Source organism: Symsagittifera roscoffensis, chromosome 9 (assembly GCF_963678635.1).
Source record: "Symsagittifera roscoffensis chromosome 9, txSymRosc1.1, whole genome shotgun sequence".
NCBI classification, from domain to species: domain Eukaryota; kingdom Metazoa; phylum Xenacoelomorpha; order Acoela; family Convolutidae; genus Symsagittifera; species Symsagittifera roscoffensis.
This window is the reverse complement of record NC_087070.1, coordinates 1512914-1539877: the sequence shown is the minus strand read 5'-3', so window position 1 is coordinate 1539877 and position 26964 is coordinate 1512914. Positions and strand designations below refer to the sequence as shown.

General features: G+C 35.8%; 2 protein-coding genes across 2 annotated transcripts in view; both read left to right on the top strand.

Annotated features, from left to right (window-relative positions):
• The window catches only part of LOC134854592 (uncharacterized), a 343397-nt gene that overhangs the window by 158698 nt on the left and 157735 nt on the right, over window positions 1-26964 (top strand). The window lies entirely within an intron of this gene.
• LOC134854390 (uncharacterized) overlaps window positions 1-26964 on the top strand; it is a 152496-nt gene that overhangs the window by 87271 nt on the left and 38261 nt on the right. The window contains exons 12-16 of the mRNA XM_063870619.1: window positions 239-358; window positions 756-891; window positions 1815-2146; window positions 2505-2832; window positions 3514-3757. Coding sequence (XP_063726689.1) covers window positions 239-358; window positions 756-891; window positions 1815-2146; window positions 2505-2832; window positions 3514-3757 — 1160 coding nt within the window. The remainder of the gene's footprint in view (window positions 1-238; window positions 359-755; window positions 892-1814; window positions 2147-2504; window positions 2833-3513; window positions 3758-26964) is intronic.

Below are 26964 nucleotides of genomic sequence, written 5' to 3'. Positions count from 1 at the left end.
TCCGAAATTACTCTATGAGTTACACTTCGGTCCTAACTCAGTTTAGAAAAATTCAGTCCTGAGATGGTATTGAAAATAATTGGCTAATTCTAGCCAATCAGATTGAAGCAAAAAAGTTTCACTTTAAGATGTTGAAACATTGATTTTTGGGCGGACTAAGTAAAAGGTCCCCACCTGTTTCAATGTGTTGATGGGACCCAAGTGTCATATTTGTACTTGTGTCTATGTCCACTACTAGTCTACTCTGGACTGCAGTACGAAGTGTGGGTGACGGCAGTGGTCCATAGTGTAGTTGAGAGGGGCAAAATATACCAGGCACAGAGCAACCACACTCTCTTCACTGTGCCTCTACACGCAGGTAAGTTATAATTAATTATAATAACTACTTATAATTAACTCATTATTTAAGTTTCTATTTCAATTAGCCAAAATATTCCTGCTGCGGGAAAACCTTTGCCTCAGTTGAACTCAACCTTTGGTGCTTTAGTAGAACTCAGAAAACGTATTCGGCTGATGGTAAAAACATTCAAGAAAGTCCACCCCTGTTTTGCCTTATCCTATTTAATGGGATGTTTTAATATCGATTGTTTAAAAAAAATCAGTTCGTTATCTGAGTTTTGCATGAAAAAATTATCAGTTCTGCTGCTCAAGCAAATCAAGTTCTGTTGTGAATAGATTGCTTATACAAATGATTCAGTTTTTCCACAAATAAATCATTTCTCCCCACAATGTTCCTCTATTTTTTCTTCCTTTAGGCCTTCCCCCTAGTCAGATGGAACGTGCGGTCAACCCCACAGCAGAGACATTCCTCTCCTACGCCCCTGTGCTCGCAGCCTCCCTCGGGGCATTCCTAGCTGTGGTACTCGCTGTCATTGGGTTCCTTCTTGGCAGGTAAAAACAACTCCTGAAAATGTCTTCTAATGTTTTCATACTAAACAGTGGCGTGCTCAGAAATTTTTCTAGGGGGGCGGTTTTTCCTAAAAAAAATTTAGAATTTTCATGGCCTTTTTTTAGATCGACCAATTTGATGTTCCAAGTTCTCCGAAAATACTATAAAGACCCTGTTTTGTTAGAAATTATGCGCACTGCAGGCAAATTTTTCAAAAATGGGCACCTTTTGGGCACTTTTTGAAAAATCTTGACCAAAAAATCCCCTTTTTTCGGCGCCCCCTCCCCTCAAAATTAGTGATATTGCCGCCAAAGGCGCCTTGAGAAATTTTTGAGGTTCGTCAGCCAAAAAAAGGGACCTAAAGGGAACCCTTTGGAAAATTTTGGCAACAAGATTTGAGGGTAGGGGGTACCCTCAAATCTTGTTGCCAAATTTTTTACCACCTCGGCACGCTACTGATATTAAATATCTTACTAAAATGTCTTCTAATTTCAAAAAAAGACGTTTTAATTTTATAAAATGTCTTCTAATTAGAAAAAATGATTTCCATAAAATGTCTTTAAATATTTTCATAGCGTGACATCTCAACAATAACACCGGAAACAACTCAAACTTCAAACTGTGGTCGTTATGACCGGCTTCATTAAAAACATTCAATTTAAAACCGTTCAGCAACTATATTAATAGTGTTGCGCGTGTATAATTTGCGTCAATGCGACCTAACTCGTCAGAAAAAAACCGCTCACTGAAAAACAAATGGCCAAAAATGGCTGATCTATTAAACCAAAGGGATGATCAGTTCAAGTTTCTATCTGACCAGAAATTCATGAAAATATCAGGCTATGTTTATGAAGTCTATCATCATCAGTTTATTTTATCTGCCTAAAACTTAAACGACATTTGAGTTTGGCTAATTGTTTTTTAGACGTCGCTTCCGTGAACGGAACTGTGCAATTCAAATCGGTCTCCGAGACCTCGAACATTTCCGAGCCGGCGGAGCAATCGGCGCCCCCAGAACCCTGATCGCCCCTGATCCCAAACATGCCTCGCTTCCAAACAGATGGTGGCTCACGAGTAGTGGACTTAATGGACATCATGGTCCCGGAAGAACACCTTCTCCGTGTCGACACCCTTGCAACCACCCCCTGAGTCCAACCATGACTCATCGCAGGGTGGGGGGAAAGGGAGAGACGATGGGAAAGCCGCAGTGCGCACCATCGCGTATGATATGCCATCAGGAATCGCAGATATTTAAGGGTAGGTGAAAAAAATTGCTAAGTCAAGCTGTCCCTTTGAGACTTTTTTCAAAAAATTGCTTTATTCAGGCTTTAAAAGATAAAAATTTACCTAATTGCTTCGTTTCAGAAAACTGCCAAAACTTCAATAAAAATTAAATCGAATCATTGATTTCAAAAAACTACTAAACTTCCTAAAAAACTTCAGACTATATGTTGAAAAACTTACTTTCTAAAATTTGCTGTCATTGTATAAGTTACGCAAAAACCCCCCGTGCCAAAATATTCCATATAATTAACTATGGAACACGATTAAGAATCTTTTGATGTGGTATATTTTACCGAAAAAAGTTCCTAATTTGATTCGATAAAACTTTTAGCCGAGTTGCTCAACAAAGCAGTACCTGCGTCTCAAATCAGTTCCAATATGTCTTCATCCAGACAACAACTCGCAGTCATACAAGAGTTCCGCTACATTCAAAAACATTCTGGCAAATCAGTTTTGTCCAGGACCCCGGCCGAACCCGACATGAACCCAACTATAGTCGCGTGTCGGGAGAAACTAATTGGTCGTGGCAATAAACGAGGGACTCTTGAATCTTTTCTTCCAAAGAGTTCGTCGGCGGCTGATAAGAACAAAAATTTGGGTTTGAAACAGAATGCGAACCCTTATGCAGACAAGGATGGAACATCTCGAAGCCCATACAAGTTTGTTATTTAGAAAACCATTAATTTTGACAAGCAAAAAACATAACTAATTACTACGATTACAATTGTTTTTGGACTGTTTGGTATATGAAAGTGACTGGAAGAAACTATGGCGCGTACGGTGTGGTTTTTCGGACAGATTACTTCGAAGAAAGCTTGTAGGGGTAAAGAGTGTCATCATATTAAGGGCCTCACAATTTTTTAAAACCCTTTCTATTTCGAAAAAAAAAATGGTCTGAATATTTCTGTTTTTTTTTCCGACTAAATAACAGAACATTTCTAGATGGCACAATGCGAATCTGAACTCTAATTTCATTACATTTCAATTTCTTCATACAAAACTGCCGAAAAATCATTTGGCGAAAAAAGGAGAAAAATTGTTAAAAAAAAGTATTTGAGTTTGTTATTTTTTACTCGAATAACCCTTTCAGCAATATTTTTTTTGTGATTAAATTTCTCTTTGATAACGGTTTTTGAAAGTTTTTGCGCTATTTTCACAGCAACTGACTATCTTTTTTAAGCTCCATACGGTTCAAATTGATTAGTTTTCCTCACAATTTTCATCAAATTTAAGCCTTAGTTTATGAAAATGTTTTTTGTCGATCAATTTCTTAGAAAACATCATTTTATTTAGTTGATTATTCACCGTTTTAACTGATAATTAGAAATCACTTATGACAGGTCACTCAGAGGAGGATCTCCCCATCGCCCTCTCGAAGACTTCAGTCCCAATAGAAACCTCACCCCTTCTTCCCCAGATGGGGGGTTAAATTGGGGCTATGTTGATGGGTTCCACCGCAAGAGGGCATACATAGCCAGCAGTGCCCCTTTTTGTGAAACGGAGGTGGTGAAGTTTTGGGGCGTGGTCTGGGATGAACAAGTACGAGTTATCGTGATGTTGACGAAACTACAAGAGAACAACAATGTAAGTCGATAACATTTTTGTAATTCAGTTTATATTTTCTTACAGCTTTTTGTCAATAACAATAAACTGGCAAATATATGTATATCTGTAATCGAACATTATGCCAAATCGTTTAAAAAAATCAAAATTCTGTTGGGTGATTAGTGGGCTCTAGAGTTTCTCGGGTCCATAAGTATTTTTGCCCGTTTTTTTTTGGGACTTATAAAACAATTTCGAGTTTTTTATCCCCAAAACACTGGCCCTATTTAGCTATTTTGTAAAGAAAACTCAACAGCACAGTTTTTGGGCACCTTTTTAAAAATGATTTACTAAAAGAAACGTTGGGTTCACTTGTTAGATCCCTTTGTTTCAATTAGTAAATAAAAAAATATAAGTCTCAGTTAAATTTTATCATAGATCATAGCCGAGCTGGTCCAACAGTTAAAGTGATAGTTATACAAACAGATAAATTAAAAGGGTTGATTATTTGAGTATAAATGAGTGATAAATGGATGAACAACTGTCTTAAATACCAAAATAGGTTTGGCGTATTAAGGTTAAGTTACATTTAATTAAGTTATTGGGAAAAATTAGAGTCTTACCTTTGTCAATTCTGGATTAATATATTTTTCAAAAATACTTTTTTTAAAAAAGAAAATTAAGGATAATTAAAAAAGGTAAAAAAATTCTACTCGACTGAGCAAGTGAGGAAAAAAATAATTCTGAAGATTCAGGTCGATTTATTTCTCAGTCTTTTGGCTGAGACAAATCTGCACCTGCAGTCTAGACTTCAAACCTTTTTTTTCCTTTTTTCTTCATACTTTTGATAAAACTGATTTTGCAACTTATTGATTTTTAGTATAAAAAATCAGCATTTAGTTTAACTCGGGGAACCCACAATATTTCAACTTGCTTTAGTTACTTTAAAACTCAGAGCAGCGGGGGGTTCATCAGTTTTCACAGTAAAAACAATATAGACACTCCGCCTGACTGGCGTCGTGATAAATACTCAGTTCCCTCGATCATGCGTTAAACTTTCATAAAAATTTTTGCCTTTTTTCAAGTTTAACAAAATTGAAAAAAAAATCAGATCAGAATTCGAAAAGTTAGAAATTTGGATTTGACTTTTAAAGTTTTAAATTAAGTTGTTCAGTTGAAGTGTGAATCAAACGATAATTTAAAAAGGCAATCTTATCTGGAGGTGTGAACAACTTTAGAATAGAAAAGACTTCACTCGGATCTTATGTAAACAACTAAAGCAATAGCCTTTTATGTCTGTGTAGCATTTCCAATAATACAACTCACCCCTTTTTCGATAGAAAGTTGTTCGATACACACATTTACATTGTTATGAAATTAAGTTTTTTAAAGATCATTTCAGTTTGGGTTAGAAATTTAATGATGAAATGATACTTAAAATTGAAAGGATGTCTTTGGTTTTTTTCTGTGGATCTATGAACATTCTTTCACTTTCGTTTCCTTCTCCCACGATGTCTTCACTCTTTTTTGTAGAATTTCACTTGACTCCTAGAACGTCTTTTGAACTTTGTCGTCATCCTTCCTGTCCTGATGTTTGTGGTACTTGTCATCATCGAACTTGGATTGCAACCATGTTGCTGGGGTTTTTCTTCTGACAATCAGAAAAACGATGAAATTTTTTTGTCCCTCTTTCTGCTGATTCCGTCTTTCTCTAGTTTAATCAAGAGCTTCCAGTGTTTTTCGGTTTGCACTCCATTGTTCTTGTTTATTAAAAGAGTTGCTTTACTGTGTCTGACGGATTCAGATAAAAGAGGATTCATGTGTCGTACACGAATTAAGTATTGGTATTTTTTATGAAGTAAGTATTTCATGAAGTGGTTTCTTTTGAGTCCTATTTGTTAAGTATTTTTGCCTGTTATGGGTACTCTTGTGTCATGCACAAACCCACCTGAGTAAAAAAATTATAGAGAAAATTATTTTATTCAATCAGCCGTCGGCTACAGAAATTGTTTTTTGTGCAATTGGTTAGTGTCATTGTTAGACACGTCTTCAAGACTTACAGTTCAGTTCATCGATATGATTGATCAATTCGGATTTGAAAAAGCAATATCAAAATAAAAAAGAAAATAAGTAAACTATCATAAACAACTGTCACATTCGAACATGTATTATATTTTTTATTAGGAACTCAAATTGATATCTTTTGAGTAATGCTGATTCACCAAAGCACTGATAATTTGAGAGTATTGAGAGCTTGTGTATTCAATAGCGATTGCTCCGTCATTGAAACCGGCAATTTTTTGGTAATAAAGGATCAATTTTGATTGATCTGAGAAAATTTAAGTCGTGTTCACACTAGCAAGTACATGGTCGACTTCAATTAGTATGTTGTAATCAAGCAAAAAAAGTTACTTTCATTGCTAGGCAGAACAAGGTCTTAAACAAAAGACATTTCATATTTCGAGTACTTTTCGATATATCTCAACTTCATCTGCTAAAAAAATTGACTTATGAGTGGCAATTATGGCAAACCTTATGTTAATATTTTACTTAAAAAATGAATCGTTGCACCTAATGGCAAATACTGATTTCCCAAGTTTCACATCGACATTTAGTCCGAGGTTAAGTTACATTAAAAAAATTTTTTTTAAAGGTTTTCTAAAACTGGTTTTACTAGGTCTCAGTGATCTTTACTTATAACAAATTAATCAAACTGGCAAGAGTTTGAGCGAACTGAAAGTCAAAGTTTCCAAAATGAACAATTATATCCCATAAACCTTTAAATGCTGAAAGATGACATGCATGCGCGTTTTTTTTTCTTTTGGCGGTAAAATTATGAAAATGGCCACATTGTTGAGGAGCGAGTATCGTTCGAGAGCAGGTATCGTTCGAGTCTTGAAGGCTATTTATAGCCACCAACTTTAATTTTTGTTGGCATAATTTAAATGGTACCATAATTCGAGGCTACATATAGCACCAACCATATTGGCATAAATCTACGGCGGGTTGGGTCAAAATTTTTAATTACCCATTTTCGTAAATTAACCATTGTTTGATTGAAGCAAATTAAAAAACTTTGCGAAGTGAGATTTCCTTTTAAATGTTTTTCTGCTAGTGTGCTTTTTGTAACTTTGTGCCAAAGCGAAACTCAAAATCAGCCTAACAGTTCCTCTATGTGCACTAAGAAAATTCCGAGGGCAAGAAATCTGTTCGCTTAAATGGCCTGCTACAATTTTACTTTGGCTATTTGATACATCAAAGTTTTCAACCCAAGATTACTGTCTGCTTCAAATGCAATTCGAAAAACTATTTGCATGAAATTTTGCCTGAGTTTGATTTGAAAATGGCTCAAAAAGTTTTCAGTTTAAGCTTCACTGTGCTTTACTGGTTGGACCAGTTTTACTGAAAGAAACGTTTGGTTCGCTTGTTCGTTCCCATTGTTTCAATTAGTAAATAAAATTATAAGTCTCAGTTAAATTTTATCATAGATCAGAGTCGATCTGGTCATAGAGTTAAAATTATAGTAAAACAACTGTCTTAAAAACCAAAATAGCTTTGGGTTTTTAAGGTTAAGTTACATTAATTTAATTTAATGGAAAAATATAGAATCTTATCTCTGTCAGTTCTGGATTGTTACATTTTTCGATAGTACATTTTATTAAAAAGAAAAATTTGTGATAAATGTAAAAGGTAAAAACTTCTACTCGACTGAGCGAGTGAGGAAAAGAACAATTCTGAATATTCAGGTTTATTTATTTCTCAGCGATTTGACTGAGACAAATCTGCACCTGCAGTCTGGACTTTAAACGTTCTTTTCACCTTTTTTTCATACTTTTCTTGAAATTGACATTTGCAACATAATGATTTTTTAGTATAAAAAATCAATATTTAGTTTAACTCGGGGAACTCACAATAGTTCCACATGCTTTAGTTACTTTAAAACTCAGGGCAGCGGGGGATTCTTCTATTTGCACGGTAAAAACAAAATAGACACTCCGCCTGACTGGCGCCGTGGATAAATACTTAGTTCCTTCGATCATGCGTTAAACTTTCTTAAAACTTTTTGCTTTTTTTTCAAAGTTATTAAAACTGAATGAATAAAAAAAATCCTTTCGGAATTCGAAAAGTTAGATAATTGGTGTTGACTTTTAAAGTTATAAGTTCAGTTGTTCAGTTGAAATCTGAATCAAATGTTAAGTTAAAAAGGCATTCTTATCTTGAGGTGTGAACCAATTTAGAATAGAAAAGACTCCACTCGGATCTTATGTAAACAATTAGAACAACATTCTTTTATCTTTGTGTAGCATTTCCAATACTACAATGCGTATTCGTCGGGCACTCCTCAAAATTAGTGTATTGGCTCCACAAGCGCCTCACTAAAAGTTTAGAATTGCTCTGCAGTTTAGAATGGATGACAAAAAGTAACTCCCAAGGCGGAGGCCTAGGTGGCGAGTGGATCCAACCTTCGAGGGAAGATAATTGCTTAAAATAGAGCAGTAAAAACCCGGATTAAAAAGGGATCTTCTTATTTTCATGAAGACTTTGAAATTCGTATTCAGGAGTTTCAAGAGTTCATGGTAATCATAGGACGCTGCTAGCAAGCAGATATTGTAAGAAGAAAAAGTATTTTGCAAGTAACAAAGGCATAATCAGTTTTTCAAAAGCGAAAAGTAATGTGTTTTTGAAAAGCCACTTTTTTCCAACCAAAGCCGCAATTTTTGGCGTTACTTTTGGTGGTATCTTTAGTTTCACAAAAAAAGTCGAAATATTGATGAGGGACCGGTTACTTCCATTTATGCCGCATTTTCCTCTGATGTCTGTTTTTTGCCTTACCCGACGGCTTTTAGATGATATTAAAACATTTGTCATATACATTTGCACTAGAGATGTATAAAGGACTTTCTCGAGAGGGGGTAAACTGTTCAATCTTTTTTATACCCTAAAACACTATAATTATGACCCTGTTTGGCCATTTTTGAAAAGAGGTCAAAATTGCCAATTTTGGGCCCTAATTGGAAAGTTTTGACAATGTTACAATGCAAACAAATGTAAGCGAGAGTATGAATGAATAAGATTGGACCAAAATGTAACTAGACACCCGTGTCTGTGTCAAACTAACATTCCATCCAGGAACATTGAAAACCATTGGATATTTCATATATGATGCAGATCAGATACATGTCTACTTTTTGAATGCGCATTTGAAATACAGATGTGCTGCATATATGGCAAACTGGCCATGAGCATGTCTTAGTAGGTGTACAAATCTCAGAGCTGGACCAGACCTGTGGCGGCATGTAACATTTCCGGCCGGACATGATTCAGAGATGGACCAGGAGTGTTCAGATATGTCTTCAAATATGTGAATGCATGGTCAGGCATGCCAAAACACATTTTTTCTCACGCTAAAATTGCCAAACTAAGAGAAATCATGTAAATTACCTTGAAATCAAGAAGGCAAAAAGTGAAAACTGTATCTAAACTTAGCGAAGTACAAATGAAAAACAAATAAACGTTTTATATGAGTCCATAATCATTGCAGTCATCAGATGTTTTTGACAATAATGTAGTTTCAGTGGGTAGCCTAAATTGTTTCATTGAGATTTTCAATCGACGATTCTCTGGATATGTACAATTCGTAATGTTTGTTGGAATATGAAGCACTAAAACAAAAAGTTTTAAGTTTCCTAAAACATCTGTTGCATAAATAATAAATTAAAATTGTAAACAATTTTTTCGAGCGAAACCAAAAAAGGCTAAAAATTGAAAGAAAAATGCAAATCACATCATGATCTAGTTTTGTGAGTGTTTTTTCAAAAATTTCTTGTACCAAAGTAGTCTGTGATGAAAAGTGCGATTAGATAAAATTATTTTTTGTCTCTTTTTGAGATTATTTGAAGAGGCTTGGAAACGAGAAATGGCAATTCAAATTGTACAAATTTGACAAAAAATGAAACCAAACATTTAGTGAACACAATGGATCTAAAGTTTAAAAAACAAAGCTGATAAAAATGAAAACTTTAAAATTTTGTCCTGTTTTTCAAGTTTAGAAGAAACAACGAAAATGAAGAAAGAAAGTGCGTCATGAAATCAAAATCTAGAATTTGGAAAAACTGAATCTAAAAAAGTTATTGACTCACAATTCTGTTGCTCAAATAAAATTGTCGTTTGGTGAGGCGAGATGGCATCCTACATCGCAGGAAAGTATCACAATGTCAGCCACAATGAAGATTGCTCAGTAATTTGCCATTTACTTGTACTTCAAATAAATCATATCTTTTTAAATTTTAATTCAGAGATTTTGTCTTTTACTTTTCGCAACATAAAAATTAAATCAGGCTGATCATCTTCTCAAATTATTAATTTGAGCCCAAAAAATATAAAATTTTTTGCTGTTAGCATTAATTTTTTACAGCAACAAAACGTCTGAAATTTTCATGATACAGAGCCAATCCTAAGCCTTCAGAAGAAAAATTTGATTGTTTTTTTCAAACTATCTGTTTAAATAATACTTTTTTTCTAAATGATCTGGAGAAAATAATGCTCTAGCCTGCGTCTATTGCTCAGTTTTTTGGCCGATTAAAGTTTGAATGAGAACAGCTTATGAACAACTGAATCAATTCAGAAAACTGTAATTTAAGAAAAATCCTGAAAAATTTCATCAAACTTTAGCAATTTTGGGCTCATTTTGGTACTTCCAAAAACTAATTGGCTTGACTTTCTCTTTATGCGCGGACAATTAAACCATTTCATTCTATTATAATTGGTTATAATCAATTCCATTTCTAGAACCTAATTCGGTTATTTTTAGCAGCCTGGAAAGTGTATGCCTTGTCTCTCTTTAAAATGCCAGGTCTCAAAGTCACCCACTCACACTCTCAAGTTAAGCTGTGACAAATGGGACAACCTTAAAAAAAAGCAAAAATCATAAATAACCTCTCCAAAAAATCATTTTAATCGCCTAAATTTATTAGAAAAATTTTATGATTATAATATATTTTTAGTGGGTAATAATCGATTATAATCGATTTTAATCGACTATAATTGATTGTATTGATATTTGAAAAATATTAGGATTATAATCCATCGATTATTTCCGTACTTTTATGGGTTCTGACTTTGAAATGACAATATAATCGATTATGATTCATACGCGGGTGAGATCTCACTCGATTTAGGCGGAGGGAGGGTATTAACTTGATACCTAAATCCTCGGCACCCACTAGTTTTAGTCAAAAAGTCATTTAGGGAAATACGCTAAAACGTTTAACCCCGCATCTAAAATTGATTGTATTTTTTTTTTCCTAGTCAGTGTCCACAAAAGTGAAAACAATTCGGTTATAATCAATTAAAAACAGATTATAATATGACTATTTTTCGAGGCAACAAAATCCTTTTTTTATCCATTATAACCGTTTTTTTTAAACTTTTGTGGGCACTGACAATGAAAGTAAATCATAATCAATTTCTTTCCACTTTACTGAAATGTGTTGTTCAGAAGGAGAGGGGGGTGTTCAGGTGGGGGGGGGGGGTTTCATTGGGGGGTGATTGAACGGGAGCAAAGGGGCAAACGTTAGGGGGGTGGGGAGAGCATAACGGATTTTTTTTGCAATTTGATTATAAGTTTAGAAATGGATTAGGCCGTACACTCGCTTTGCAAAGTTTCTGCATAACTTTTTTGATAAATGCAGTAAGTGTGGCAAAATTTTGCACGACGCGCGAAACAAAAAAACATGATTCTTTTTTAACGTGATTTCCTACTTATTATAAAATCCGTTATATTGGATTCCAAATGAAATATAATGCATTTTGTTTTGGCGAGAAAAAAAGGGATTCAAATCCATTTTCAGTCCAATTTTGTTGTCTGAACGTAACATGGGAATCAATTATATTTACATTATAATCAATTTGTTTTTACTTTTTTTAAATGGAGGACCCTTTTTTGCAGTGATTTTTACAACTGAGATATTCTTACCCTTGAGTTGTTAATTTGGCTTTTTTGGTTTTGGTCTGTCTATTGAAGTATTTTCGATAATTTAGCAGGCATTTTTGAAACAATTCATTTTCAAAGAACCTGAAAAATTTTGTAAAATTAGGTGGAACTTGAAAAAAAAGCAACCATTTTCAGTTTTTCCAGCGTTGCAAAAAAGCCTTTTAGAGTGAAAAACAGAACCGCTGACAGAACCCACTACGACTCGATTTCATCTGCCATCATTTTTGTTCCTTAAATTAAAATATTTACCCCCTAACGGTTTTTAACCCCCCCCGCCCTAACAGTTTTTACGCCCCCCCCCCCACACACACACACGCTAACAGTTTTTAATCCCCCCATTCAAACCGTTTTTATCACCCCCCTCCCCCTTCCCCCACTCTAATACTTTTTTAGTTTTTACACCATAAGTCAACCCCCATGTCACCCCCCCCCCCCCGCGCGCCCCACAACTAGGTATGATTAAATATAAAACAGGTTTGGAAAGAGGCACGAAGTAAGTTAAGCGAAGTTGCGAAAAAATGCAAAAAAAAACATACAATAAAGAGCTTTGCATTGCAAGAAAATAGTTTGCAAAATGAAATTCAGGGCCAGCAAAAATAAACTAAATTAGATGTGGACAGCAAATGCAGTTTTGAAATTGAAGCTAAAGATGTTTGCGTTTGTGTTTGATGCGTCACTTCCGCTGCATTATGTTTGCTAATTGGAAATAAACTAATCGGTTCAGTCTTTGTTCGTTTGTTCACTTTCAGTCACAACTGCTGGTTCAAGTCTGAACAATGTCTGAATAATGTCTGAATAATGTCTGAGCATTTTCCCGCTATGTCTGCCTTACTCATGCATGACTGTACAGATAAAATACAGACTTGTACACAGCTGATTATCAGAGACGAAAAGTTTTTGACTGGTCATGTGTGCAACAGCGTTTGCACTTAGGTACGGGCATAAGCACAGTTGGCCGAGTGGCCTTTTCTAAAAAAACTATTTACAGACTTGCCAATTGGCACAGGTTCCAGTCCCCCAGCTGACTATAAATTAATGTTTAATAAAGAGTGTTACAACCTATTTTAACTGTTTTTGGTTCTAATTCGGTTCAGGCTTGATTAAGGCTGACCGTCAAAAAGAGCAATTTGTCTCAAGGACATTACCGACCGGTTCTTGGGGCTAACTTGCGCTAATTTGTGCCGTTTTTTGGGAGATTATTGGTGTTTTGCTGATGTTCTATACAAATGAAATACATCATTTATGGATTTTCGGAGAGTTTATTTATCGATAAAAGCTCTCAATAATTCAAACATTTGACTTCATCATTTTTACGGAGATTGCGTTCGAAATTTTGGCGTCCCAAAAGGGACTCGATTGTTTATTTCTGTTCCTTAACCTGGATTTGTCGCAGTCCGGGACGCAAGGCACAAGAGACAGGAACCACCAGGGACTCGAGACACAAGGGGCTCGAGACACAAGAGACTCGAGACAAGAGGGAACCGAGAAACAAGAGACTCGGTCGTTTATTTCTGTTCCTTAAACTAGATTTGTCGCCGTCCGGGATTCGAGGCACAAGTGGATCGAGCCACAAGGGATTCGAGATACAAGGGACTCGAGACCCAAGAGACTCGAGACAAAAGGGAATCGAGACACAAGGGGCACGATCGTTTATTTCTGTTCTTTAGCCTGGATTTTTCGCCGTCCTTTTTCAGAAACACGGAGAATATTGCAGTGACAATTTTAATTTATCAGAGGAGGAGATCCGAGAGCTTGCGAGTGTGGCAGATTGCTGAGTCGTAAATCGGACTAAGGCCTTACCGAGAAATTCAATTGTCGAGATCTACGTGTCAATTCAGTCCTGTCAAGTGCTAGGTCAGCTACAGACTTTCTGTGGAAGTGCTTTTTCCGTGTGTGGTTTCTTCCGCGTGTGCTTTTGGAACTTAACCAATTTGCCTGGTCTCTCACCCACCTTTGATGAAACTGAAAGCCAGTTCGCTTTAAGTGCATCAAAGCCGGTTTTGCGTGTCCGATTAATGATGTCATTGTGTGACAGTGTTGTTAAGTGTTCAAGTACGGTGATTTAAGTGGGTTAAGTTGAATTCTTCCATCCTCAGATTTATTCCGCGTGTGTTGTTGGAGTTCAACCGACCCACTTAATTTTCCAACCCAATTGGTACTTAAGCGGAACGTAGCCGTCAGATAGGTTCCTTAAGTGTATGGTATTCAGACACTTGCTTTACAAAGCCAGGTTTAAGTTTGAATTTTAAAACAATAGAGTTCCCAGAAAACAATAGAGTACTACCTTCATCACTACTTGTCTCACCGCAACTACCTTGTAATTTGGCACGATACCATTAATAACTCTATCAGTAGGCACCGCAGCAACAATAAACGTAAGCTGAGCAGCGAGTAACTTGTCAGTTTGTTATTAAGTCATATGACAAATATTGTGCGATCGTATCCTGTAGACGAAACAGAACCGAGGATATTGAGGAAACTTTAGTTTCAACAGGTATTCTCGTTCTGAACGTCGTCAAAAACTTCATCTCTCCGCTTAAGGCTAAAGAACAGGTACTTGTTGAGGAGTACAAAGATCTTCACCAGCTTCGTTCCCTTGAGTTAAAAACACTCCTCCTTCTAAGACGTTATAGCTCTAATCTTGACATCCTTAAGACACGTTAGAAGCGGAACCGCTTACCACTCAAAGCTCAAAAAGCTATAAAAATTAGGCTTCAAGCAAAAGCTATAAAAAATAGGCCGCCATCTTGTAAGCTAATGTTGATATATAATATCAATTTAATTATGTGTCAAAACATAATCTCAATTTATTAAACGATAATGCTGTAAAAAATGTAAAATTGCTTTGGAAAAAGCTGTTGACGTAAATGAGCAATTAACTATGTATGCAGAAAAAACCGAAAACCCTGAAAAATTATTGCTCAGCTAGGCCTTTGGCTTAAGAAATTTACCGAATTGAACGATAAAGTAACGCATGAAGATCAGAGTTACAAGATGAGCCCTGAATCTTCGTCAATCCCAGCACCCGGCATTACAGGGAGCAGGGGATCTTCACAAGAAACTAGGTCTGAGACATCTTCACGCTCGCACAAAACAAGATTCTGTGTTAAAAAATACTTTGAATTATCGGATTCTACCTTTCCTTTTTATTCACTTAGGGTATGGTTAGGATTTTTTTTTTAACCTAAGTCGCAATTATTGGTACTTTTTCGTGTGAGCTTGTACAGCTCTTGATAGCATGTGCTTTGACATTCGATTCGTAAAAATTAACACAGTTGATTCACTTTTAATTCATTAATTGAACCGAAAAACGCTACTCGTTTCAAGCAACTTAACAATGATAAAAACTCGATTTCAGAAATTTTCTAATTCAAAATATCTCGCATTTTTTTGAAATGCGTAATTTATGCATAATATGACTTTATGCTTCGCGATTTGTTTATTTTAGTGAGAATGCCTTCAATTGGTTGTATTCCAAATTATTACTTTCAAAATTGTGTCTTTTGTGTTTAGTGCCACTTTTGCTGAACTACTTGGCAACTTCTAAGCATATGTAACCGCTTTATTTGTGACTAGTGTTTGTCGGTGGGTGGTTAAGCGTGCATGGCTGAGTGGTTAGTGCGTGAGACTCAAAATCTCTTGATTGCAGTAGGTCGCAGATCGAATCCTAGACCTAGCCGAATTTGTGCTAACTCGAGGTTTGTTTCTATGTTTTCTTATGGCATTTTCTAGAGCTGCTTTTTTTCCTTTTGTCGCTAGTGTTTGCGAAGCGAAGCTTTGCCTTTGTGTTACAAATTTGTCTGACAATAAAATAAATTCACTGTATTTTTACCTTGAAATTTGATCCAAACTTTTTAACAGCAATTTTATTAGTTATTAAAAACTAATGGATCAGACAAACCGCAAGAAAATTATTGTGGTCCTCCTTACAACCAAAGTCATCCACTCTGATATAATACTCCCCGCCATGAAAATCAAGATCCCCTTTAGAACCACCATTGTAATAGGTCGCTATACACATCTCGTCTTTCCAGCCTTTATCTGGCTGCCCACTTGTGAACAAATCCATGTTCATGAATTCCTCACTGTCGTAAATGTTTCTCCATCCTTTTTCGGGAGAATACGGATAGATGGCTGATTTCGTAAACCCAAGAAAGAATCTCTTGTTTTTTGTCCAAAGCGAATAATAAATTTGCTTAAACTTGCCGTAGAGTTTTTCTACCTCAGCTCTGTTCGATGGTGTCGGAACCTTGCCATTACCGTTGCTATAAGAAAAAATTTTTAATTCATGATCAGGTTGATAAACTTCAAATTCAGGTGTATTAAATTTTGTGATGCTTGTTGTATCGCTATCAAACAATTGTGATTTTGAAAGTTGAAGTTGTCTGCAATTTGCAACGTCAGCTATTACAGGAGAGCCGCGTTGAATCCCTCATGCGCGAAGGACCGAATGCGCAAAAACAAAAATCTGCCCATCAGATTTCAGTATTCCAAAATTTTGAAAAATAAAGCGTGAAAATCTCAAGGAAAGTAAACATTTCCAGGAACTTAATATTAATATTGGCCGGATCTATTTAAAAATCCCCCCTTATTGTATCTACAGAAAAAACTCCACTTATCGAGTCTGGTAAAAGGTTCATGTTATAACTTTTCTGGTAAAATGTCGGTCCCCGTTTAAAAGCCTCAGCATCTCTGATTATAACAAACCAGTTATACGTTGCTTTAATTATTTTTTAATTACAGTGCTGATTTAAAATGACGCGTTAAACTTGAAATTTAAAACGCATTGTTTTCAAATTGGGTTGAGTTTAGGTGAAAACTTATGAACAAAACTTGCTTAAAATTTTAGCAGAATTAATATAGTGTAACTTGTTTTGCGAAATTCGGGCCCAACATTTTACCCCAAAATTGGGTCATTTTGGCGTTTTTTAGTTAATCAAAAATTATATCGAAAATACTGAGTCGACACAGACATAATTGTATCAAAGTGAGCCCCTTACGTAGCCCAACGAACTTTAAGTAGGTTATAATCTGCAAAATATTGTATAAGTTAATTTATTTTTGTTTGATAGACAAAAAAGGTCGTTTTTTTACTATATAAAACACCAACTTTTTATTTAAAAACAATTTTTAAACAATTTGCAATTTTTTGGAGAAAATATTCTTCATAAAGTTTGTGGGGCTACGTAAGTAGCTCACTTTGATATAATTGTGTCTGTGATTGACTGGGTGTTTTCAGCGTAATTTTTGGGTAACTAAGAAACGCCAAAATGGCCCTTTTTTGGGGTAAAATTTTGGGCCCGAGTTTCGCAAAACAAATTACACCATATTAATTTTGCTAAAATTTTAAGCAAGTTTTTACTTCATAAAGTTTCACCTTAACTCATCCCAAGTTGAGAAAAACGGGTTTTAAATTTCAAGTTTAACGCGTTTTGTCCGGTTAATTTAAATCAGCACTGTACACTCGTGGGTAAAACTAAAGGGTGAAATCCCTCATACGCGAATGAACGAATGCGCGAAAATAAAAATCAGCCAATCAGATTTCAGTAATCTAAAACTTGGAAAGAAAGTAAACATTTCCAGGGACTGAATATTGATTTTAGCCGAAAATAAAAACGGCAAAAATATGCATAGTTTTCAAATTGTCACTGACTGGCGACGAATTTGAACAAATTTTATATATCAAGGGTCTGTTATAAAATAAGCAAAATAATGTTTTGTTTTATTCATTTCAATTAATGGCAGTTGATTCGTTTTAATTTTTGACTTTCGACTGTTTTTCTTTTCGGCCCTTTGCTGATAAATTTTTCGCCCATAAGAACAGCCCTCCTAAAAGTAGCTTGAATTTTGTCAGATTCTTTTGAAATTGGACCTACATGGCACACCATACAACCATAAAAACTAGTATGGTATATTTAAAACATTTCTCTAAAAACTGAAAAAAATGCCAGCCCAACGTTGCAATAAAGTTAAATCAGTGCTTCAATCTAAACAGAAGATAAGTCTAAATAAAAATGGAAAAAACTTTGGACGAATCTTTTTTTAAAATTAGTTTGTGGACTCATTTCCACCCTCTCCCCACTTTCAAGTTTTCTGTTTTCAGAGTTGTTATACGTGTATTATGGCTGAACGCGTGTTGTCACAATGTAAGGTATGAAGTACAAATCTGTTCACAATCGTTAGTTTGTTGACCAAGCCAAGTTTCAGTGTATAAAAACAACGTTGATGTAGTCTTTTTAAAAATGAAATTGGGGAAGATTCTCAAGCTTGAAGGACCGAATGCTCGAAAAATTTCAACCAATCAAAATTGCTAAGCTATTTCTTTGGCTAAATGCTTTCCTCACAAAATCGAAGTCAATATGAATAGAAAATGTATTAAATCAGTGGAAAATAATCAAAAATATTACAAATTGCGGGTTACAACTGCAATACTATTCAGATGATCATCAAGATTAATGCGGTCAAAATCATAAGAATTTTTCAGTCTTGAAAACTCATCTGCTTATTATCTGATCGGTCAATATTAACACTAATGGCCTGTATTTATTTTCTTACTTTGAGATTTTCGCGATTTACTATGAGATTTTGAATATTCGATTCTGATTGACTGAAAGTAAGCTAAAATTAATTTCAAGCATTCGGTCCCTCAAACATGAGGGACGCCACCAATGAAATTGAAAGGCGAGAGAAGTGGAAAAGAGCCAATTTGTGTTAGAAGCGGTCAATAAGTTTGGTACACATTAAAAATTTATTAAGTTTTGCACAATTTTTCAAATTAAGGCTCACAAGATAGTCTTGAAAGAAAACAAATGAAATAGCTGCTGCAGAATTTCATTTAATTATTAGTCTGTGAGAAAAGTTACCTTTTGCAGAATGTTTGTGTTTCTTGGAGACTGTGAACAATATGGTTGCTAACGTTTATACATTTTCGGATTCCTCCTGCCGTCTCGTATGGTTCATAATTACTCGGACAGTAATTCCGCGACTATCACAAAACAAAATGAATTTTTGTTCCGACTTTTGAAGAAAATAGCTGACCAAGTTAATATCCTCCAAACGGGGCCTAGAAAATTAGACGATAAGCAAATTAGACGGATGCTACAAAAACGAAATTAGACGGAATTTATTTTTTACAGATCTGGCATTTTAGACGAAAGGGAAAGGGCCAACAAAAACTTTTCTTAAGAGTCAAGTTTCACAAATACAAAAACGACATAAAATGTCAATACCTATTAAAACAATTTGTTTAAATCAACATAAAAGGCCAAATCTGAATATTACAGGAGAATTTTGAATTGAATAAATTATGCATGATTGACCTGTAAAGTTTTTGGCCACCGAAATTGAACTATTGCCTACAATCAATTTTATTTTTCGAACGCAATTTGTGTGCAAACAAAGTTAATTTCTCTCACTTTCGTCTATTTTCTCACAATTGCAGTTTTGCAAAACCGTCTAATTTCCTTTTAAGTACCTCCGTCTAATTTGCTTATCGTCTAATTTCTCAACCCCCCCTCCAAACCCCCCAAATCCGTTTAGAGGGAAGGATGTTAACTTGAATATGAGCTCGAATTTTCAGCTGATCAGAACAGAGCAGCGCTAAGTATATTTAATTTAAAATGAACAATGGGGTGGAGGATCTTAACTTGGTCTGTCCCCCCCCCCCCCCCCCCCCAAACAGACCAAGTTAAGATCCTCCACCCCATTGTTCATTTTAAATTAAATATACTTAGCGCTGCTCTGTTCTGATCAGCTGAAAATCCGAACTCAAATTCAAGTTAGGGTTAGGGTTAGAGGATCTTAACTTGGTCTGTTCCCAAAAAAAAACAGACCAAGTTAAGATCCTCTAACCCTAACCCGAACCCCTGCACTAACTGGAATGATTCATTTCTTTTCATTCATTTTCCACATACTTCAGTAGAATATGTTTGATCAAATCGATACTTGATACAACTGGGTTGGTGAGCGGTGGTGAATCCGTTACGCCTCTCAACCAAAAGGTCGGATGTTCGAGGCCCACCAGGCCCAAAAATCAGCAAAAAAAACTGCATGTAGTTCTTAAGCAGGGGCACAACAGCGGCTTGCCGTGATGAGCTGCATAGCTTGTTTGATGGTCCTTTCCCTTGTGGATAAATGGCCTTAAACTACTTTGAAAGCCCAAAAGTAATGAACGAAAACGACACAAGAAACACATAGACACAAACCATACTCAACTCAACTCACTTACAAAAACTCCGCAACTGGGTTTAATTGAGGCTTAGGACTTTAGTCATAAACTTTTTTTACAAAAGAGTTTTGTTTTTGGCGCTCTTTCTGGTATCGATGTGGGTTTATATTGAATAAATGGCATCAATAAAATAGGTTTTGCCGCTTTAGCTTGAAAATCAGGAAATAAACATCGCTTTTTACTTATTCCAAATTGGCTAAAATCGCAAAATTGAACAACCCATACCTTAACGAACAAATTTCGCAGTTAACATTTTTCTTCAATTTTGAGCTCAAGACATAATATATATTTTGGACTGTACAGAGTCGAGTTGTTTTGGAGAAAAAATAAACCAACCCGAGCACAAACAATTCGTCACTTTATCCGGAACTCGGAACCAATATGATGCGAAATATGGTAAATTTTTTATTTATCTCAAAGTTCAGCATTTTTGCATCATAAAACTCGTTAAACATCCTATTGTTTGGTGAAACGTACCCGTATTTTTGGACTCTCACACACGGCATAAAAAACATATTTGGTATCAGCGCAACTAGCAGCTTCTATTCTGGGCCCCGAATTGTTTGTCATCAACATACATCTCTCATTGGCCCAAGAGTACTCGTCAGTAAAAGAAGGTTCATCATATTCAAACATGCCTTCAGCGAAGATTGGTTTTCCAGGTTGATCAAGGCTAAACCAACCAAGGTGTCTGCTTTTCGGATACATCTCACTTTTCACGAAGCCAAGCAGCATAGCTTTCTGTTTATTCCGTGTTATTCGGTCCTTGCTATACACAAAATCCCAGAGTTTCATCGCTTCGGCTCTGTTTTCAGGTTCAACAACCTTTCCAGAAAACCTACAATTTTTTTAAAGATAAAATCTATTTGATTCAAAAGTACAAAAGTAAGATAATCTGCAGGTTTTCAATTTTGCGTTGCTTTTTGGAAAATTTTGTCGAAAAGTGTTTGCAATGCTGGTTCAAAGTTAGCATGTGGAAACTAGTTATTTAAATCATATTTCATTTTACTTCCATGTAAAATATTCATAACTAACTAATCAGTAGTATTGTATCGTATCCCGAATCCTAAGGGGGGTCCTTCCTGAGGGGGGTCCTCACGTAAAGCAAAACCCTAGAAAAGGGGGCCCTAATTTTTTGGAGGAACCCCTATCCTAGGATCTTGTAAATGAAGGCAAGTTCCCACCCCAAAAGTAAAAGACCATTCCTTAGAATCTTGTTAAGCTGAGCTTAACAACCGGGACACGATACAAAAATTCCTTCTAATTCCTTTTAAAGCGGTCCCTTTTCCCGCGATAACTAAATTTAATCGTCCTAATTCCTGAACTTCTCTTTTTCGTTCTATTTTCATGTGGATATCTTTTCCTGGCTCTCTTTCTTTTCGTCGAAGAACTGTCATGCTAATAAAAGTTTGTTATTGAAACTTAACAAAAGGATTTCACACATTTGTTTGAATTAACACTTGGTTTGCGTCAACTAGTTTATTTGCCTAAAGCTTTTTATGTTAAAACAAAGATTGAGCCCAATTCGAATATTTTATTAGTGATAAATTGTTAAAATTCAAACCATGTTTAAGTCGAAGTATAAAAAAGACGAGCAGTGAAAATCATCTGAAAATATATCTTCCATAAAATAATGTTTATTGTTTTGGTTTTCTTTGCAGTGTTTTTTAATAGCCGTTCTTCAGAAGCTTCAGATAAAATAAATAGGTTTTTTTATAGGGGGACGTTCACCGACTCGGATACTAGAAAAATTTTCTTCTCGCAGCTCTGTTTCTGAGTAGGGCTGCTGTAAAAATCCCCAATCCTGAAGTTGAAATTCGGGCGAACTGTTATCAGTTTTAATGTATGAGTTAGCCCACTCGGTGTCCATGTAAATGTCTTCTAGAAATGCATTTTCTTCGGCGTCTTTATGGTCAATGGGCACTGTTGAAATTCCGTCGAAAAGGAGAAAACGTTTTGAGTCGAATGGTGGTAATGCAAGTCGAATGGTGATAATGTATCACTGTCATATTGGTGTGACCTTTCGAAACTATAGAATAGATGTACAATCTCATTGTTTTCCCTGCGAATATTAAGTCCCTGAAGGTTTGGTGGACCAGTTCTCTCTGTGCCTTCCGTTATATTCCTTTGGCACTCAACTTTTGAGTGCCTTCTAAGCAGAAGCAAAATTATTATTCTTTTCTGCAAGGCAAAAGGATAGTTTAATTTCACTTCAGCAACTCAATTTAAACACACAAAGTTTCATTCATTTTACCAAAAAAGAGCACAAGACTCTAAATTTTGATTGAAAAGAGGAAAAGAGATGAAATATGTTTTCAGATAAATCAACGTTTATGCAACATTGTATAATGTTGCCTAAATCAGATGAATGCCCATAGTTTATTGCAACAAATTAAGGAGGGAGGGAGGTGGTGATGGTGGTGGTGATTGTAATTTTGTCCTGTAAAAGGTAGGAATAATGGTGGAAGGATAGCTTAAGTATGAATTTTTACTTACTATTAAGGACGACTGAATATAGTTTCGGTTTTAGGGCGATGAATTCCCTGATCGACTTCCCACCAGTATCGTCTGTGAACTTCAGCACAAAAATTTTGTTGTTATCGTCGAACAATAAATGGTCCTCATCGTAATTTGAAAAGTCGAATTCAGCTTTTTTTTCTCTGAGTCTCGGTAAACGTCGTCATTTTTATGGCATAAATAAAACTATCCGTGTCGTTGTAAAGTAGTTCCAAGTTTAGATCGGTTTCTTGAAACTGAAACATGAAACACTTGGCGAGATCTAGGATGGTCGCACCAACTATGCTATGTTTGTTCCACAATATTTTTGTTGGTGAAAAGCTGATTGTGGCTAATTGATCGTCAATGATTTGAAAGCTCTTCATTGAGCTCAGAGCTGCTTTTTGCAAAAGTTCTCTCTCATTCCTTATAATCTCGAGCTTTTTTCTTTCTAACTTAGACTCCATTGTCCTACCAAAGGCTGAATTAACAATAATTTTGTAAAAGTTCTCTTGGAATGTATTTACCGTGGCTTTTCGTTGGCGGCTGTTAAGGTATACAAAGGGTGCTCTCCAGTGACTTTCGCGGAGCTGAAAAACTTTTCTGAGGTGAGTTATTTTCATTCACAGCTCGTGGTACAATTTTAGGGTAAGGTAATGCAAAACATAATCTTCTTTAGGATGCAAGGTCTGTAGAAGCTTTGGCACTTTTGGCAGTGTGGTGATTCCCAATTTTCCCAACATGTCGATTTGCTCGTTGCTCATTGCACCGATGTCCACTACTTCACGAGAGGGGGCAAGGGGGTAATCAGCAAAGAAGTCGTGAAGCTCTTCGGGTATGGTCGAATTGACTTCAACTAGATAATCTTAATCCGAGGTTTCGCTGGTGAGCAGTATGTCTTCCAGATTTTTTTCAACTATTGAAAAATTTTTTAATGGCAAAGGGCAGTGTTTCATTTTTCCCCGTACAAATAGTTTGCATCAATATTGAGGATGTAGTTTGATGGTTCTGAGGGCGGAAAATTTTCGAGGTTTTTATTGTTTGCTCTGTAAAATTGTCGCGCATCACTGACAACATGCCTCCTTGTATCATTGGCTGCACAAGATCCAGATGTTCTCGGTCCGTTAAGAGTTTCAGGTCGGGCGTACAACTTTTAGGAAGGCGTCCTCGCAAACTTTACGAAAACTTCGAAAACAGAAGCAAGCAATAGCACATCCGTAGTTAAGTACAAGTCGTGGTAATCACCAAGTGAACCACACTTCAGTTCGGTGGAGACTTTAAGGGAATGATTGTACTCGCTTCTTGTAACACTCACATCCTCTCCTGTTAGACTATTTTTCCACTTTGCTCGCGGGAGAAGTCGAGTTTCTCGGGATTTTTTGAACGAGTACGAGTAGGGATAATGCTCTTTCTGTTTGAACATACTGACTTTTTCAGAGGAGTGGCTGAGTTTTTCAAAAGAAATCTCCAGAAGAAAAAAAACTTTTCATTGTGCAAATTTTTGACAAGTTTTGCCAGCGGCGCTAGCATAAGTTGATAGGAATCAATGAAATTCAGATTTTTTTTTTAGAGTTTTTTGGTTTTTTCGTTTTTTTCCGTGTAATTTTTTTATCTATACTGAGATTGTCAAGGATGAATATTTCTCCTCAGATGCGGATGTTAAAGAAAAAGTGTTTTACGAATCGCTTTTTGCCAGCGCTTTGATTGTTAAATGTAAATCATAAATTGACAAACTATGAGCTACGTGAGGTGGGGAAAATATTGAGGGGTTTGTACGTTTTGCTTACCGAAAGACATTGATTTGACCATTGATCAGTCTTTCAAATCTATCCATATCCATCAGACCAACTGGCATTTCGTATTCTCCATTGAGTTTCACAGTTCCTTCTGTGCCAAGATCGTTGAGACTTTGTTTTTCTCCAGCCATCGACTAGATGTGGGGTAGAGGGCTGGCTCATTCACGTCAAAGCAGTATAGAAAGCAACGGTCACTATCTTTAGTGTTGATATTTGTGTGCAGAGTAGAAGCAGCGCTGAGTGATCAGGTAGCTCGAGGTAGGATCCTGCGCTTATTGGTGAGAAAGCCGCGAAACTGATTTGCAGTTTTTCATTTCTGTCAATAATCCATCCGCTACCATGAGAAGAGAACGAATGGACTTGGTTGACCATATGTTCAATCAGTTCCAAGAATTGATCCCCAGCTACTCCCTCGAAGTAAGCTGTCAATGTCTTAGTGGTTAGAAATAGGTTGGTCCTTTCGAAGTTTTCAGTGTCTTCGTCTTGCACAGTGAGAGTTTTGATCATCCCCACTTCCACGTGGAATTAAACTGTGTTCGGACACTCTTTGACCTTTCCAGTATGAGAGCATCTATTTCCTCCTTGTTTTGCATCATGACTTGAGCACATCCATTTCTCTTTCACCAATTTGGAGATTGTATCGGCGCAATTTCCCTCTGAACTCGCTTTCCGTTGGGACAGTGGAAAAACTCGTCTCGACGCCATCCCAAACTGGCAATGTATGCTTCTTCAGCAAATGTTTTCGATAGCTTTCCGCGGTGAAAAAAATTGTTTGGCACTAGATACAATGACAATTTGAAAATATGCCATGTGCCAACTCGACGTGCTCTTGGGTTTCCGACAAGCTCTCGAAAGATTCGAGACACTCATCGCAAACAGTTTGAGAAGGAGGGGAGGAAGGATCTTGTGTACTTTTTGCTCATGTCTTCTCAAGTTCTTTTTAGAGCTCAATATTTTTCCGCACTGCTGGCAAGGAACAGGTGTCAAGATAGAAGTAGAGTTTGGCATTCTTTGGTGTAGTTACTGAAGTAATTCAAAAAATTTCAAGATTGAAATAAAACTGGTTATGAAGAAGCAAAAACGAGAAATGGCTAGGACTAAAACTAAAATCAAATAGAAGCTATTAACGAGAGTTATGCTTCGCCGTAAACTTGACAAAAAGTATTTTCCTTTCCAGAAACAGGGTTTGTTTAAGCTTCAGGTTCTATATGTCTCATCACCTTGTTCAAGTGCAAGGGTTTTTTTATCAAAAAACTGATTCATTTGCAGCCTCAAACTTGTGTTGTTAATTTTAAAGGGTAGCGATAAACTTTTGTAGGTTGTGGCAACTTTTAGAAGAATGGTTTAGACTTTCGATTAACATTTCAGCACTAATTTACAAAATTTAGAGCTTAGAATGATTCAGATTCAGCTTAAAACTTTTTCCGACTAATTTTAACTGGGAAGTAACAATTTTTTTTTGATTTCGAGCCCATTTTTGATTTACTTAAATAGGTATAATAAAAAGTAGAAATATGAAAAAAAGTAAAGAAAAAAAGCCCTCAACTATATAAATAAATTGAAATATGTTATAGTGTTACAAATGAAAACTTTACAAACTGGATATCTTGATAGTTGCAGATGCATGATAAGCATTGATTGTCATTTGAATAAGTTTGAAAGATATCGAAATCAAAGTTTATTTTATGTGATTCAGCGTAACGTGAAGCCTTTCATGTCATGTCCTACGAAGTATTAAGGCATGGCCGTTTGGTTTAAGGGGCAATAGCTAACCCGGCGTTGCTCGTCGCTACGCTCCTCGGGAACGCCTCTCGTTCTGTAAAGTCAAGTAAATAAAAAATTTATTTTTCCAATTAAAAAACACCTCAATTTTATGATGTTGTGAAAAAAAAGAAAGCAATTTTACAAAAATGTCTTTAAAATCATTTAACAACAAATCAGTAATTTTAAGTTGATCTCGAACACAGTTCTACTGATCGTGATCAAAACTTAAAAACAAAATTTTTAAAACTTTTTACCGTCAATTTCACCGTAAATTATTCTCATTTTATATTCAAGTGAATATGTGATTTGAAATTTTTAGGAGCTATCTGATGCGTAATTAGGACAAGCGCGAAAATTAAAAAACTTTCATAGCCCAATCAATGACAGTAGACGCTTAAAAAGTTGTGATTTTTTTTGAGAAAATCTGATTTTTGAGTAAATATTTAGAAAAAAAAAATGGGAAAGAAAGCAAAATCCTGAAAAGAAGATTCGAAATGGGTTCACTAGTAAACAAGTGTATTTAACACTCTCTCTCCCTCTCATTTTTTCTAAAACAACAATTTTAGCGAAAAATCATTATCGATTAATAATTTTTTTTCAATTTCTCCAAGTTGTTCTCTAACATTTTGCTGAAAACTTTACAGAGCAAACTTTATTTGATCTACTAAGCAAGATAAAAACAAACGGTTATGTTACAAACACGGTCATGTTGAATCAAGTTAAAAATGAAATCAAACAAAAATGAAACTGAAAAAACTTGGATTAATATTTGAAACAAAGGAAAATTTTTTGCTTAAGTTATTAGAACTCTCGAAACTGTAGTTTTGTCTTTTTTGGCGCATAGCAAGCTGGATTCGGATGGGTGCTTTGAATGAGACCTGGGGTCACTAGATCAATTGTCTTCGCACTCTGTGTCGATGAAACCCGATCATCCGAATAGGAAGCTGATTGTTCCCGTGGATAGTTGATTGTT